At 33.3% G+C, this 18,253-nt stretch overlaps 1 protein-coding gene across 14 annotated transcripts in view; it reads left to right on the forward strand.

The window, feature by feature from the left end:
- Positions 1-18,253, forward strand: part of LOC107447641 (uncharacterized) — a 143,776-nt gene that overhangs the window by 24,535 nt on the left and 100,988 nt on the right. For all 14 annotated transcript variants that reach the window (XM_087163869.1, XM_087163870.1, XM_087163871.1 and 11 more), the window contains exon 5: positions 14,549-14,665. In XM_087163869.1, the coding sequence (XP_087019995.1) occupies positions 14,549-14,665 (117 nt within the window). The remainder of the gene's footprint in view (positions 1-14,548; positions 14,666-18,253) is intronic.

The raw sequence follows: 18,253 nt of genomic DNA on the forward strand, positions 1-18,253 counted from the left end.
CTATTTAAGGGATAATTTAAATATATCCAATAGATAAAATTTATATTAAACAAAACCCAAGTTCGGTCAGATTAGGATTGAAGCAATGTGTCTAAGAAACTAGAGAAGACAATCAATAACCATTAAATTAAGAAAAATACAATTTTATTTAATAAGATATTAGCTATTATTAATAACACGAATATAGTATATTTACCAGGAGGTATTAAAAATGAGGTGAGGCAATGAGGAGGAGGCCTAGAAAATTGACAAGAGAAAAACAACATTTAAAACATATTCTCACCATCTTCTGCGGGGGGGGGGTTTGCTGTCTTCCTTCTCGCCTTTTTGGTCAACAGTTCGTTCTCGCCTTCCATTCGTCTTCACTCTATTTTTCTCTTCCTCGTCCTCAGGAAACCTCGGTCCCCTTTCCATTGGTTGGGGTCCTTCTCCAACGAGGGTGCTAGCTAGATCCCCACCCGCAGATTATTGGCTAAGAAACCTAAAAGAAATCAAGACCGACAGGGTCCCGACTACCTGGCGACTGCTCAGGCCTCCCTCCTTTACAATAAATCTTCTTTTAATTGCCTATGTCACTACTACATCTCACCCCTTCCTTAACAAAAAACAAAAAAAAAAATTTATACATAGATAATTATACTTGCTGAACAGCAATTATACTTGCAATTCTACTCAATCAGCATAGAAAGGAAGGAAAAAAAATTTAACATTAAAAACATTAATTTTAAAAATTAAACACATCAACACAACTATTATCACATATAAGTTAATCTCAATCGTCTGAAAAAAAGTTAGATATCAAAGATGGAATATCACAATCACTGTCTATCTATGATCGATAAGAGTCACTTCCCATTGACATCGTCGCTATATACACAAAGAATTGTCAAAAATAATTATTAGTTCAGTGAGATGTTCACTTTTTGTTGAATGAGTCCCTCTTTACGTTTCTCGAACCCCTTCGCGTTTTCGGTATCTTTTTCTTCTTACACACCTGCTGTACACAAAGGGTTAGACTTTCCTTCTGTCAGCCTGCACTTGATGACTCTATCCCCACCTTTCTGGACGTTCATTGTTTCGGGCGCCGCTCACTACAGGTGCTCCATATCATCGCCGAAAGTCCTATGCAGATGGCTTTCTACTCCTTTCATTCATACGTTATGACTTTCCGTCATCTGAGATTTTCGGACCTTTGGTCAGAGGAATTTGAGGCGCCAAAGGACCTAGGCGTGTAGTCTGGCTATCACTCCTGTCATCGCCATTTATGTATAAAGAATAGAAAACATCTAGTGAATAGTCTCAAGAAGGCAAACGTGGCGTGGGAAAACAGCTTTTTTTTTCTTTCTCATCTTATGCATTTTGCGTAAAGGGACGTCACCTTTTTTTTTCTTTTCTTTTCTTATTAAAATATGTCAACCTCCTGTCAACCCTTTTGGCCTCTCCTCACCACAAAACAAACACCATATACATTTATCAATTCATATATTCCTTCTTATTATCATATATCATATTTTATTATCAATATCATTTTATTATCATATTTTTCTTTATTATGTACACTAATTATCCTCATTATTAATCATATTTTAGTAAATTTAATTTACTCTTAAATGAGGCAATCTTTCCTGCATTTTTTTTATCCTACGTGTGTTAACCTTTATTATTTTCGAAAAGTTCTCATCCATCGATTTTAAAGACAATAAATTTGGTGAATGCACTCTAACTACCTCAAAAGGACCGTCAAATTTTGTTCTAAAACGAGTCTTATTCTCTACAAAAACTTTGTCGCCGATTTTAAATTCAGTCTTAACTGCTTTCTTTCTTTGTCTTTCGTTTTGCAAATCTCTGGAAGTTACCATATTTTTTTCAGCTTGTTTACTGACCGATTCTATTGTCTTTACTGTATCAAAATAATACTTATTGTAATTACAATAGTCCGATTCAATTTTTTGCTCCCAAGTATCTGTTAATAATTTTAACTTCCTACCAAAGAATATTTGATTGGGGCTGAATTTCGTAGATGGGTGCAAAGATTCGTTGTAGAATGACTGGTGAAGCATCACCGCTAAATCAAAATCTCTATCTTCTAAAGCGCTAGCATAAATTGTCTTTTTTAATGAACTATGTATTCGCTCCAACTTACCATTTAGATTTGGGTTATAGCTACTCGTTCGCATAATTTTAATTTTCAAGCGTTCATTAATTGCTTCATAAACTTCTGATAAAAATTGACTACCCCTATCAGATAAAATTGCTTCGATTCTCCCAAAATTACACTGATATTCTAACAATTTGGACGTTACGATATGTGTTCTAATACTAGACACTGGGTATAACTGTATTCGCCGCGAAAAATGATCTATCATTGAAATGACATACTTCCCATTCGGAAAAACACCACACATATCAATACTAAGAATCGATCCCGGTTCCCTTGGAAGAGGAGTGTTTCCAAATTCCCTTTGCTTTTGTTTATTCGGCTTAATCTGACAACAAATTTCGCAAGACGCAACGTAATTTCTTATGTCACGATATAATCCCTTCCACCAAAATTGCCTTTGAATTAAATGAAAAGTCTTGTCTGCGCCTAAGTGTGATAAGTGCATATTCTGTATTATAGTACGCCGTAAACAACTCGGTACAACAATTTGTTTGACAAACTCTTTATTAACATCAATCTTTCCTAAATGCATTAATAACCCTGACTCATCTATATAGAATCTTTCCGTATTTTGCTTAATAGGCAATTTCCCATTGACTATTCCTTTTTTAAATTTCATTATTTCTTTGTCTTCCAAGGATTCTTTAAGTAATATCGACCTATCGATGATATTATTATTCTCATTCTTTTTTTTATCTTCTTCTAACACCGCAACTTGCTTTATGAGAGTTTCCCCTCCTTCATTCTGATTTTCCGGCAGCTCTTTTGTTATACTCTCAGGGGTCCGCACATTCTCCTGTTTCATACCCTGCTCCTTTTGACGCTCCTCGTCATTCAACTGATTATTATCCCCCTGGCTAAAGTCAACAAATCGCGATAGGTAATCTATTAAATGATTGTCTACTCCTGCTATGTGTTCAATTTGAAAATCGTACTCCGCCAAATACATTAACCACCGACCTATAATTGCGGGGGGATTGTCCAATTTTAAATTATGTAAGAGTGGCTTATGATCGGTTTTTATTATAAATTTTTCCCCGAATAGGTACTCCCGAAAATATTTAACTGCCTCGTATACCGCTAATAACTCAAGCTTTACAGCTGAATACTTTGATTCACTCATTTTCAATTTTCTTGAAAAAAACTTAATTGGTCTCAGGGTGTTATCTACTTTTTGGGCTAACATTCCTGCGATTGCCGTAGCTGATGCATCCGTATTTACATAATAGGTACTATTTGGTATTGGTTGAATCACAAATGGGGCGTCTTGAAATAAATTTTGCAGCGTACGGAATGATTTCTCACATTCGGTTGTCCATTTAAATTTTTGCTTTTTGCTCATCAATTTTTCCAGTGGGGCTGCGATCTCTGCACAACGTGGTATTAATGACCTATAGAAATTCACGACTCCCATAAATTTATGAACTTGTTTTGCCGTTTGCGGTCTTAAAAATTGTATGATCTTCTGAATATTGTCTATCGATGGCGTAATCCCTTCCTTTGATACCATATGTCCTAAAAATTTGATCTTTGTTTGAAAAAATTTACACTTTTCTGGGGATAAAGTTAAATTAAATTTTCTCAATCTCTCAAAAATAGCATTTAATCTTTCCATCATCTCATCAAACGAATCAGCCAAAATAATAATGTCATCCAAATAATTATAGATTCCTAGGCTATCTAAATCTTTCAAAACGTGTTCCCTCATTAGTTTAGAAAAATATGCCGCACTGTTCTTTAATCCGAATACCAGTTTAGTAAATTGAAAATTTCCAAAAATGGATGTAAAAGCAAGGTATTTCCTATCATCTTCTGACATTTCTAATTGGTAGAAAGCTGAACTCAAGTCGACTGAGCAATAATATTTTGCTCCTGCCATATTTTTCAACAAATCTGAAATTTTGGGGAGTGGAACGGGTGACAACTCTATTACCGAATTCAATGCTCTTAAATCTAATGCGAGGCGGTATTTAACTTCCTTTGTTTTATCTTCCGATCGTTTCTTCACTAATAAAATTGGTGAAGCCCACATACTATCTGTTTTTTCTATTATTCCCGCCTGCTCTAATTCTTCTAATTGTTTTCTTAACTCCGGCTGCAATTTAAAAGGCACGGGATATGGTTTCGATGTTATGGGTTTGTTACAATTTACATTTATTCTTGTCTTAACGACGTCTGCTTTCCCTAATGATTTAAATGATTTTGAAAACACATCATAATACTTTGATAACATAGCTGACAACTGTTCTTTCTGATTAGGCTCCAAATGGTTTAAATTAAAATCCTTTAAATTAAACTCCGATTTCCTTACTTTTTTAACATCTTCCGAAACATTCTGAATAACATTTATGTGAGTTTTCTTATTTTCGTCCTTTGGAATGTTTTCAACATTAATAATATCGATATCATGTTCGAGATACCCCATTTTCATCTGTTTATTTATCGTTACAGCCCTTTCAGAATAATTTGTGATAGCTATGACTATTTCACCATTTTTAGTTTTTACTACTGCTTCTTCTGTGTTTAAAGGTAACTTTAATATTTTTGGCGTAAACAAATAATCTTTATCCTCAATTGTATCTCGAGGTCTTAAAACTACAAATTCCGTATTGTGACCCTCAATTTTTATCTTATTCTTACTTAACATAACTATGCTATTTACGCACTTTTCTTCGCTTGTCCCAATACTAATTACAACATTTCCTATTTTTATACAATTACTTCTTGTATCGATTATTAATTTATATTTTCTCATAGTAGGATATCCTAAAATCGCGTCATAATGCACAAATTTATTTCTAGTAACATAAAAAATATCAGATATCTGAACCTCCCCTAAATTAAACTGTAGTTTAACACACGCTACATATTTTATTTCCTCTCCAGTCAATGAGCGGATATCCGTTCCTTTCCTATCCATTTGTATTTCACAAAACTTTTCTAATTCATTATATTTTTGTTCACTTAACAAATTAACTGCCGCTCCCGTATCTACTAGCATTTTACATTCTGTGTATGCATTATGATCCATGACTTGATCTTCACTTATTCTATGTAAACATTTTCCTACGATTAATGGTATTTTATAGTCGCTACTTATTGCCGATACATTCGGTATTATTTTGGTACTATTTTTACTCCCTTGATTTAATTGTGAGTTTTTTGTACAATTCTTATAATCAATCAATTTGCAAATATCTTTATTGACTGTTACATTTCCTGATATACCCTTCTCGATGATTTTCTTATCTTTTACCTCCTCTACAACTGATTTAACCTCAGTCATCTGCTCCCGAGGATTTTCGAAGCAGGCGCTTAGTTTAAATACCGATTATTGCCCCTGTACGACCCTCTACTTCTATTGATGCTACCCCGTTGATGTTGATTAGTTGGCCTATTCGCGAAAGCGCTCTGCTCCTCAACCATTCCACGCCTACTCTGCGGGTTATAATTGCTGCGCTGAAAGCGATCGTTTATTGCTCGCTCTCTATTGTTTGCTGCTCTATTTAGAGTACTGCAAACTTTTTGCAACTCAAAACAATCCTTAGCGAAATGATTATTTTTTCCGCAATACATGCAAAACATATGATTTGAAGGGGCCAAAGATTGATGGTTTGTCGGCTGTTCAGGAGTTGCATGCATGTTGTTTACTCCGACTGCGTTAATTCTCAACCTAGCAAACATTTCGCTGGCAGATTGACATTTTAATGCTGTTTCGACGGCCTCGTTAAAATTATCCGGTCCTTTTAACACAACCTCTCTTTGCAATTCTGGTAATATCCCTTCAATAAATTTTGTTAATAGGATTTTGTCTAACATTTGACTAGCTTCTTGAGATATTACGTTACTTGCCCCCATAAACTGTGTTCCTGCTCTCTTAATTCTTTCTGCAAAATCCCTCACTGACTCATGCTCTCTCATGGCCATGTTGGCGAATTGTAAGTTTAATTCAATTAATGATTGCTTCTTTGTAAAATGATCCTGAAATTTGTTTTTTACTTGCGTATAAACATTACAATTAATTAAATCCGTATCCAAAATTAGAAATTGCCTTGCCGCACCCGTGCATTTTGCTTTTAATATCGTTGCCTTCTCATGTTCGTCCCAGCCTGCCATTTCTGATATTTGGTCAAACTGAGAAAAAAAGAAAGTGGTCGTCTCTTTGTCTCCATCGAAAGGAGGAATTAAATTTGAAAAATTCAGGTTTATTTGTCGTTGCGGTTGTATATTCTCCGAGCTTCTTCCTGCTGTTAATCCTGACGGATCTGTCCTATTCAACGCTATTTCTGGGGTGTTACTTAATTGTGAATCATTTGGTTTATTATTGTTAGCCATTTTTCTTGTTATTGCGCCCACATACATGAATCTTTGCACTATTTAATTACTATATACAGAATTCGATTAATTATACATATAAAATTAGTCACTATTTAAATAATAGTCAAATATTTTATTCATATAAGGTAAGTATTCTATTTCTTTTCTTTAGAACATTTCCTTAAAAACAGTCAGTAAACAAACTAATCGAACATCCTCTATTCATTCTAGTTGTAAATTTTTAGTAAATTGTAATCTCAAAAAAAATTTTTTTACGAGTATGCATTCACATATATGAGAAAATGAAATGACTAAATAATATAAACAACTAATTACAATAATTAACAATTCCTAACCTTCATCTCTTAACTTCTTAATCACACTACTTCAATCATCAAACATCCTTTTTAGAAAAGAAGTCACGGCACCAATTTAATGTCGTGACTATTTAAGGGATAATTTAAATATATCCAATAGATAAAATTTATATTAAACAAAACCCAAGTTCGGTCAGATTAGGATTGAAGCAATGTGTCTAAGAAACTAGAGAAGACAATCAATAACCATTAAATTAAGAAAAATACAATTTTATTTAATAAGATATTAGCTATTATTAATAACACGAATATAGTATATTTACCAGGAGGTATTAAAAATGAGGTGAGGCAATGAGGAGGAGGCCTAGAAAATTGACAAGAGAAAAACAACATTTAAAACATATTCTCACCATCTTCTGCGGGGGGGGGGGTTTGCTGTCTTCCTTCTCGCCTTTTTGGTCAACAGTTCGTTCTCGCCTTCCATTCGTCTTCACTCTATTTTTCTCTTCCTCGTCCTCAGGAAACCTCGGTCCCCTTTCCATTGGTTGGGGTCCTTCTCCAACGAGGGTGCTAGCTAGATCCCCACCCGCAGATTATTGGCTAAGAAACCTAAAAGAAATCAAGACCGACAGGGTCCCGACTACCTGGCGACTGCTCAGGCCTCCCTCCTTTACAATAAATCTTCTTTTAATTGCCTATGTCACTACTACACTTGATATGCAACCATCTTCACGTGATGAGTTCTACGTTTTATAGATCTAACATAATAAACGAAGTGAAAATGACAAAAAATTGGTAAACTTAAGTATTTCTTCCAAAACGTTATGCGAAAGGGAACATTTAATTATGCACCTGAAGGTTAATAAAAAGATTAATCTAGCCATTATATATATATATATATATATATATATATATATATATATATATATATATATATATATATATATATATATATATATATATATATATATATATATATATATATATATATATATATATATATATATGTTGCATATATATGCAGTGGCGTAAGTATAATTTTTGCAAGGGTCATAATTTTCTGAAACTACTAAAAGAAATTCGAGTATGTAATAAAGCATAATTATTTCCCTAATTTAGACAGCTAGACAATTTTAACTTTTTATTTCGACAACATTGTTTAGTTAAATTTTGTTTTGATTTTTAAAGTTTAGAAACATTATTTTTTTTATGTAATAAGAGGTAAAATATTTTATTTTTAATAAAAAGTAGGAATTAATCTAGACAAAAAAACTACTCATAATGTAACAGCTAATTAAATAATAACCGTATAAATGTGAATATTCGATAGAAAACCAATAAATTTGACTAAAAAATTAAGAAAAAATAACTTATCAACAAATAGGGAATTAAACCAGTATACAAACATGCAGAAAATGTATTGATTTATGCAGTAATATCCAAACGACGGGATTTCTTTGCAAGTTCGATTAAAATGTCTTCTACAACTGGGGTAAATTTTCTATAAATGTTTAAGTGATCCAATCCATTCATTCTATTATTACCCGTAGAATTGCGTAAATAAGTCTTTAAACGGCGTAAAGTCGAAAAGGATCTTTCGTTTGCACTGGTTGAAACAGATAGAACGACCAATATTTCTAGGAGTTTGAAAATGTTTAGTGTTATATCATTATTGCACATTCCAAGAGCATCCACAGCAGTTTTTGGAATACTACTTCCGTCTTCTCTAATCCTTTTTAATCTCTTATACCAGACTTTTAGTTCAGACTTAAGGCTTTCTTTACAGTTATCCAAATCTTGGGCGTAAAATTCCACAAGTGTTTCAAAACCCATTATGTTTGAAGGTTGGCAAATGAAAGGATTGGCTGGAAGAAGGCACTGAAATCCTTTCAAAATAACGCGATGCGATACAAATCTTAAGTCTAATTGTGTTATAAATTTTCTATAAATGGAATAAATACACTAACTCTGAAATATGTTTCGGGTGTCGATGAGGGAAAATTATCGCGATTTTTCTGTCTTCCCGTTATTCTAGGGATTTGTATGGAAGATCCAATGCTTGTTAGCATACAAGAAGAAGAACTGAATATTTCAGAAAATGTTTCAGTGGCATTTTCACGCATTAATTTTAGTTCTTTAATAACATCTTCTGCAAGACTCACTGCCTCTATCAAATCTATGCTTGTTTTTTTGTAGCTATCTACAAAGATGGATAGTTATGACGAAAACTTTGTAAATGCGCAAAAGAGATATTACGAACTGGCAATTAGATATTGTGCACAGTAAAGAATTAGCTTTGAGTAGCTGATTCCTTATCCTTCCATTCTGAATTTTTTGAAGAGTTTCAACGATAGGCTCGAAAAGTTCCACCACAGCGGTTACTGAGTCGTATCTTTCCATCCCACGGGTTGCACATAGCTGTTTAATTTTCTCCCTCTTAGAGCTGGTTTCCATCTCCTCTATTGCTGAAGACTCTCTTTTTGGCGTATTTAAAGAGTCGTATAATGTTTTAATTGTCCCTAAGCAATTTCTACTGCCAGTTATTTCGCATGCATTTTATACTGACAAATTGAGGCTATGAGCAGAGCAATGTACATACAGTGCTGATGGGACAATACTTCTTACGTGGGCTTGTACACCATTAATTTTTCCACTCAGTGATGCTGCACCATCGTACCTCTGTCTACGTAACTTTTTATATCAGCTTTCATAGATTGCAATTGGTCTAATATTGTTGTTTCTATTGCTTTTCCGGTTAAGTCATGCATTGGAATGAATCGCAAAAACTGTATGATAATGTTAAAACTTTCCTTATCGACATATCGAACGCATAACGATAATTGCTCTATACCTGCAATATCAGTTGCTTCATATGCAAGTATGGAAAAGCAAGTTGCATCACTAATTTTGTTGACTAGTTTTGGCAGGATTAAAATATTACAAACCTCAATAACTTCGTTCTGAAATCGAGGGCTGGTATACTGAGCATTTTTTCTGCTTGTCTCTTAAATGTTCTTAAGAATATTTTAGAGTTTTACGATTCGACTCGTTCTTACTCCAGAAACGAAGCAATGCCCGAAAATTTCCGTCGTTCTCTTCACCTGGTTGTTCAGCAATTATTCCCGAATCCTTATGTCCTCTTAGAGCGAGACCTTGATTTCTGCAAAATAGGATGGTTTCAATGTATGGAGTAATGATTTTTCTATTTTCTAATTTTCTTCTGCTTGCTGCACTGCCAACTTGCTCATCTTTCATCTTTCCAAGTAAAATATTGTTTAATGTCCCAGCAGTTTCGATCGTTTTTTTGCGATAACAACATTTCTCGTGTTCAGAAAATCGCTCTACTGCTTTTTCCAGTTGTCAAATTTTACATTGCACAGTTTGCCTAAAGGTTGCTTGCCAGAACCGGCACCACTTTGGGCGAGAAGTACATAAAATTTGCAAGAAGCACCACCCTTAACCTCTGAATATGCAAGCCATTTCCAGCGATAAAGCCATTTGTACAGAAATTTCAATTTTCTTTTTCCTTTTCAGAAAAAACGAATGCAGGATAGGGTTCCCAACCATTTTTTTTAGTATATCCTGTTTTTCTTATCATCGGGTGTACTATCTTCTGAAAGTCCAATGTCATATGGGTGGGAAGTAACACTTTGAGGGTCACTTTTACATTCAACAGATTTTGTTATGCTAGAAATATATATATATTGGCAGGACAAAAAGGAATTGGCAGGACAGAAAGGAACCAGTGATCAGGGCTCACCCGTAACAGTATCACGTGAGTTTGGCTTCAAAAGTACAACCCTATTATAGTAAATGTTTTTTCAGTATTCTGAGAAATACCGTGAGAAAACAAAAGTAGGCATGAGGCAAATAAAAATATATAGTCTTAAAAAATAATAGCCAGCATAATTTCAACTAAAATTTTAATTTTTGCCATTTTGTCTGAGCTCAAGGGGGGAGTTTAAACCCCCTTTGCGTACGCCCCTGTATATATACAGGGTGATTCGAAAAATGTGGGCAAAATTTTAGGAAGTGATAGTACACACCCAAGCAAACAATTTTTATCGAAGAATGCATGGTCAAAAACAAAACAAAAAACCGTTAGAGGGCGTCAAGAGTTACATTCTTATATGAGGCAAAAACACACAAAGAACGATGAAATTAAGTTATAAAAGCAAATTTAATGGCATGTGATTAGAATAAGTGTTCAAAACAATGTCCAGCAGTGGTCATGCACGCAATACAATGACAAAGAAAAGATTGGCGAACATTCTGAAACACACCAGTCATATCGCGAAATTCCCCTGCAGCGGCCGAACGCTTGGCGACAAGTTCTTCTGAAGATTCAATGTGAGTCTCATACATAAGAGTCTTCAGCTGTCCCCATAAAAAGAAATCGATACATGAAAGATCTGGCGAGCACGTTGGCCAAACTATAGGACCACCTCACCCAATCCATGGGTTTGGAAAGGTTACGTCCAGATAGCTGTCCAGATACTTCTCGTACGTAATGAGATGGTGCTGCGTTCTGTTGGAACCAAATGCATAAGCAAAACGCACGTCGGCAATTTCCTAATTAGAGAAGAGCAACATCTTCAGATGTGTTACTACCGCTATTGACAATGCACTCTCGAACCAGCAGCTTTTATGTATGAATCGTGACGAAAATTTGTATACGAGCTCTTCTTCTTTCCATAACATGCAAATAATAACTCGCAGCGCGGTAACTCGCAACAGGAATGGACCTTTCACGTTTGCATGAAGCAACTTTCCAAATGCGCCAGCACCTTTGCATTTTGTTTTCGACCATGCATTCTTTGATAAAAATTGTTTGCTTGAGTGTGTACTATCACTTCCTAAAACTTTGCCCATCTTTTTAGAATCACCCTGTATATATATATATATATATATATATATATATATATATATATATATATATATATATATATATATACTAGCTGATCCGGCAAACGTTGTTTTACCATATTAATTATTTCTAGAGTATTAAAATACATCTTATTTATTGTAAGTGTGTTCGTGTGTGGTAAATGAGTGGAAGAGGCATGGAGCGCTGTGAACGATAACGGAATGTGAAAATAACAGCACACCAAATAATATTTTTTTTAAAATTTATGTTAACTTTTTTTAATATATTATATATACCACGAATCCTGAAAATATTAGTCAACAATATTAATATCTTAGTGCAATAGAGTGTAGAATATTTTTTGTCATTCCATCTTTAGCTAACACAAATAAACTGGATGGTTTGCCCACTCGAGAGCATGCGACGTATAATTGTCCGTGTGAAAAACATGGTGTGCTCAAATTTAAGCCACAAACAGACATTGTATGGCCTTGTGATTACAAATGGCAATCTAATGGGGAACTGAATGCGTTTAAATTGAATTGGCACATCTGTGGGTATAATAGGGATTCGTGGAAGTAATATACTTTCACCCCGGAATTTGTCATCTAAAATAATGACTTCGATAACGTTTTTTCATTAATTTTTTAACGACAAATCGCGTGTCGTTGCACACAGCCGTGGTGGGTTCAAATTACGAAGCAAAATAACCGGAGATCCAACTTAGAGTACTAAATTATGCGGTGGTAAGCCTGGTAAATCCAATGAGTTTATAAACTCTGTTGGAAAATTTGCAGCCTCAGTGGTATCGCAAACTGCATCAACGGATTTATATGTTACCAAGTTACCTGGCAATAACTTTCGTATCTTCAGATTCAATTCGTTGACGTCCACATTTTTGCTGCTAAGATCGCCCTTTCTGCCAGCCACTCATGATGAACGTATTGCGTGTGTACATCGGGAAATATTAGGTTAATGAGAGCATCTTGTGTTGATTCTGCAGAAATCGTCTGGTAATTTTATGCATCCAGTCTCATCCTTAGTAACTTTTCCATCACCAATATCTAACAATTGTTTTGAGAATGTTTGAGCAGATGGATCTTGAAGCATTTGGACGCGCATATTTACTTTTAGGTGAACTTTTTCAACATTACGCCACAGTGGAGGTGATTTCAAGCAAGCATTGATCTTATCAGCGTACGTTGAACGCAGAATGACGAGAAGTGTTTGTCTGAAATCACGTGAAAGGAATAACAGAGTGCCGCCATATAATTTGTCATTGTTTTTTATATCTTTCAATGTCCTGTTCAATGCCTCAAGCTGATGTTTGTGTGCCATAGTGCATTCATCCTAGATGATAATTTTACAGTGTTTCAACACTGCAGCCGTAAACGATTGTCTTCTTATGCACACTGCATCTGGGTTGTTTTGACTATTTAGTGACAGCTTAAGTACTGAATGAGCTGCTCTGCTTCCATCCAATAAAGTTTCCGCAATGCCAGATGATTCAACGGCCAACGCGATGCCATTGTGTTTAATAAATCAGATGCACTTCAATTTGGCGAAGGCATACCGAAATGACTGAGTGGCAAGTTGGAAATAATAATGCAAAGATCCTCAATAGCAATCAGTGCTTCATTGTACATAGCATCGCTGAATGCTATCGTTAGATCGTTGCAACGTGTGCGATGTTGATACCGTATATCATCAGTCACCGAATCTTTGTGATTATCCCATAAAAGCACTCAGTCTGCCTTGGATTGACTGTAAATACTCTCCCCTACGGTGTTTGATTTGAATAAACCGGGACATGCATCAACGGGTGTGCCTTGCTTGCGGGGTGTCCATTTTTTTGTTTGAGCCCATGTGAAATAGTGTGGTACTTCTGAGTAGAGTAATGTCCGTGCAAAGGCACCAAAAGCATCCGCACGATTACACAATTCAAAACAATTCGGTTAGTGTAGTTTTTGGTGGATTTATAGCTCGGTCAATCGCAGTCTCGTTCGTGAAATATACGCTCTGACCGTTTTCAAGATGGATGGCTAAATGACTAACGGTTGGATCATGAATTGGGAATCCAAAGTTACGCCAAACAGCTTCATTGGAGCTGATGTACCGGCCAATTTGGTACAGCTTTATTTCGTCGTTGTTATTCACTGGAAGAGCAGTATTTTCGACTCGAAATACTGCCATATCACTGCCTTCATTCACATACTTGCAAATATGTTTGATGCTCCTCTTTCAAGGGCGAGCATAAGTATTAAAGTTTAATATGACTTGTTGCAACGTGCGTGAATATTACTTTTGATTTATCATGTTTCTATGTCTCTTTTGGATCCGAATACGATTAAATAAAGATATATTTAAAATATACGTTAAATTTGTCCAAAAAATGAAAAAAAAATTAGTTATAAACCTATTCTCAGACCTACTGAATATACGTATAAAATTTCGCCAAAATCGGTCGAGCCGTTTAGGAGGAGTTTAACCACTAAAACTGTGACAAGAGATTTTTATTTATATATATATATATATATATATATATATATATATATATATATATATATATATATATATATATATATATATATATATATATATATATATATATATATATATATATATATATATATATATATATATATATATATATATATATATATATTAGTAATATTATATTATTATATTATAATATGATATTATTAGTAATAAATAACGTGACTCTTAATATGCTTGGCGTGGTTTTACCAGAATGTACATTAACAATGGATGATACTTATATTTAAATACTCATTTGGATAATATTTTGCCTTTCAACTTTTAAACTTCAATATTTTATATTTCATTTTTTAAAAAATTAATGAAATAAAATTTAAAATATTACAGCTTGTAATTGCGGCAAAGGCTGGAACTGCACCTATACATATTCAGGGGCAGTTAAGGAATGTATTTGCAGAAATGGGTATAAACAAGAAGGAAATAAATTGGATAAAAAATGTGTAGGTAAGGTATAAACAAGTATTTTTTTTATTAAGATTTAAAAAAAAGCAAGTGCAATATGTATATTGTATGCAGTTGTAATATATATTTACATTGATATTAAAAACAAAAGAAAATTTTTCAATAAAACTAGAATACATTGATGTTTGCTCTCTGCACTGCTAGAATATTTTAGTCCAGCTTTGTATGATGGGGACTTTCTTTTAAACAAAATTTTAAAAACTGGCAAAATATGCAGTGAAACTTATAATTTATTAAAATTTTAGTAACCATAATTATTTGATTTCTATACACATCACTATATTTTTGTACGCTTGATTTGATAAACAAAGTGCTCAAGAAAGTGAACACACCGAACATGTTTTAATCTATTGATTTGATTTTCGAGTACTAGTATTTAATTTTGATGGACAGAGGGCCTAACATTAACTATGCTAATTGATTAGTGCAGACGATATTTTCAATTAGAAAACAGACAGAAAAACGTACTTTCTCTAAATAAACATGCTTTTTTCATGATTTATTAATATCTTTTTCACTAAAATATGGAGAGGTAACGTTTTCCGAAATATGGATAACAAGATTCTAACAATTTTGTCAACAGAACACTCAAAGGCTTGGACCGTTTCATGTAAAATGCACTTTTTCATGTATTTTAACTCATTCTCAGAATTGATGAAGCAGCATTCGAAGTGAGCTAATGAAATGATTAAAAATGTATCAATTTTAAATCGAAAATATCACAAATGGCACAGTTTATTTTTTTATAACATTATCATAATAATCATTCAATGCCACGCCCATGCGTCAGGAAATTTTCTATGTCGATTTTATTTCCGCTTACTTACGTTAGCGTGGGCAACCAGAGAGAGAGAGATATTAAATGAAAACGTGCTATAAAATAAAAATAACTTATTATAGTTTGTGCCATGTATCTTAGTTTTGAAATTATTGGAAGAAAAAGGTATGATTCGCAGTTTAAAATTTAACAATCCTACAGAAAATCTCTAGTTGAACCGTAATATGTGACACGATGGGATAGATTTTTTTTAGAACACTGGCAACTACCATGTTGTCGAATGAGTTTAGGTTGCGACTAGATCTAAGGAAGAAAGATAGAACTGAGTATAAATATTATTATTTTGATTTCATGATCAGAGTTTGAAAAGCTAAGTGCCGATATTCATGGTTCAAAAGGTTTCCCTCAAATATGCTAAAGAATTAAAGCTTACTTTTAATCAATTTATGAAGTCATATACAAAAACGTACTTTCTCTTATAAATGCACCTTTTTATTACGTTAAAATAAAGTTAGAAAAATAGTTTCGTGAAACGCAGTTCGACTCTCCAATATTTACCCAACATGAAGCAGAGAAAATGGTAACTTGGAAATAAAAATGTTAAAAACTGTGTTTTTCGAGTGAACTAAAAAAAAACTAACTTTTGAAGTGATTGAAACAAAAAGCGTTAGGCTTTTTACTTTTGAAAAACAAAGAAGCTTTCGTTGGAGTTAGTAGTTTATAAAGAAAGCAATGAATGAAAAAAAAAGTGTGAAGAAAATAATTCATAATTAAAATAATAATTCTAAAAAATAACAATAAATCATTTTAAAAGGGCCGAGAAACAGTAGAGAAAAATGTTTGCATGCAATATTTTAGAAACAAATATAACTTGTAATGTTGAAAAGCACAGAGCCCCAATTAAGTTTTAATCGATCAAGCTAGCGTCTAAATTTTAATTTTTGATAAAATCTATTTTGTAATAAAATTTTCTTTATATACCAGAAAAGTATTAAATCTTGTAATTGTTATCACAAATGCTCTCCTAGAAACTTATTCTTTTCAATTACTTGAAAAGTTATTGAAATTTTGATTAAATGTGAATTTTACGCGAAAAAGATCTCTACTTGCAACGGTCAGAACATGAATAAAACTTGAATGAACTCAGAGCTTTTTTTTGAAATTTTCACACTGATAAAAGCTAATCGGAATTTTTATTGACTATAGTTTTGAAGATACCCTTGGAATATATTCAATATATTCTGTTTGTAGTGCTGGGAGGAAATAAATTTTTTTATCTGATATTGTATATAGACACAGGCTTCAGTGAAGCTTTGATTGCAAATATTGTCTTAAGTGATTGAGTTTTTAATTGATCTCCTCAGTCAAACCTTAAAAAGCGAAAATAAAAATAAAAACATAACAGTTAATGAATGATAAAGGATTTTTGATCGTTAAAATACGAGGTTAGTTGCAATCCATAAGCAAATGCACAATCTTATTAAACAGATTTGTATTGTTTGATAGTAATGGCAACCAATTTAAATTATTTTTCATGGTTAAATTATTTATTTCTTTGCTCTGGGAAACTAATTGAGCAAATTTAAAAAAATTAAGCAATTTTTTTACATAGTTGATGGAATATAAATAATAAAACAAAATAAAAATATTATTAGCATAAAATTATTATTTTTGAAAGAATTTTAATAATAAATTTTAAAGAAGCTTTTTTCGCCTTTACAAAGGAATAAAAAAATGCATAAAATGTAAAATTATTACTATATGTTTCAAATATTCGAGCACTATCCTAGCTGAAGTAATGCGACCATTTTTAAAAGGTTGCGTATTCTTCCGATATTTTGAGAGTAAAGCTAGGAATCTGACGTAAAATTGCATGTCTATTCCAATAAATCAAGTTTTTGAGTCTGATTTTGTAATTAAAAACATCGTCTATCTAGTTAATTAGCATATTTAATGTTCATATTTGTACATTAAAGTAAAAAGCGCTTAGACCAATATTTACAAAATATTGGTATTTGTAGTTCCCTATTCGAGATGAAATCCAGTTTACTTTTGGAGGTCCAATCCCACTCGAGTTCGAAGAATTTTAATCCTAGATCAAGAAACTTAAGATTAATTCAAAGTTGAATCCACAAAAACCCGAGGTATAAGTAGGTTAATTTTCAAATTTTAAGGCCTCGCCATTTGATTTCTGGACAAAGAAATCAGTTATTCAAATCTTGTTTATCACTAACTTGTCAAACAGAAAGGGGAGAGAAAATTTTCGAATTGAATGTGTAATGCCATACCACGATTACGCTTATGCTTTATTAACTGTAACCGTTAATCTTGCCGAGCTCGAATACTCGGATTGATGCTCATTCCATTGCTGATCGTACTTGAAGTAGGTGATCATAGTTTTCAACGTATTCTTCCCCTCCTCCACATGCTCTGAAAATATTTACAGTTTTCTTATATCTTAGTTGTCCTGGCCTTTCTCAGACATCTATTTATGCAGTCTAATTAATTCGGATAAGGTTATCATTTTTATACATATCTAGAAATACACTGCTCAAAAAAATTAGCGGAGCACATGGTTTTAGTGAAATTACGCAAATATTTACACCGATAAGTAACAAAAAAGTAATCATTTATAATGTAAGACCGAGCAGGAAAAAGAAGAAGAAAACTTCATACGCAAATAAAAGTTCATGACGTCACAAACCAGAAAAGAAGATAAGAGCAGAAATTGGGATGTAGCAGAGACGTCTGTTTCACTGCCGTAATTCAGAAAGTTAATTTCTCAGTTATTG

The sequence above is a fragment of the Parasteatoda tepidariorum genome, chromosome 5, assembly GCF_982258835.1.
Source record: "Parasteatoda tepidariorum strain Cologne lab strain chromosome 5, Ptep-v5.0, whole genome shotgun sequence".
NCBI lineage: Eukaryota > Metazoa > Arthropoda > Arachnida > Araneae > Theridiidae > Parasteatoda > Parasteatoda tepidariorum.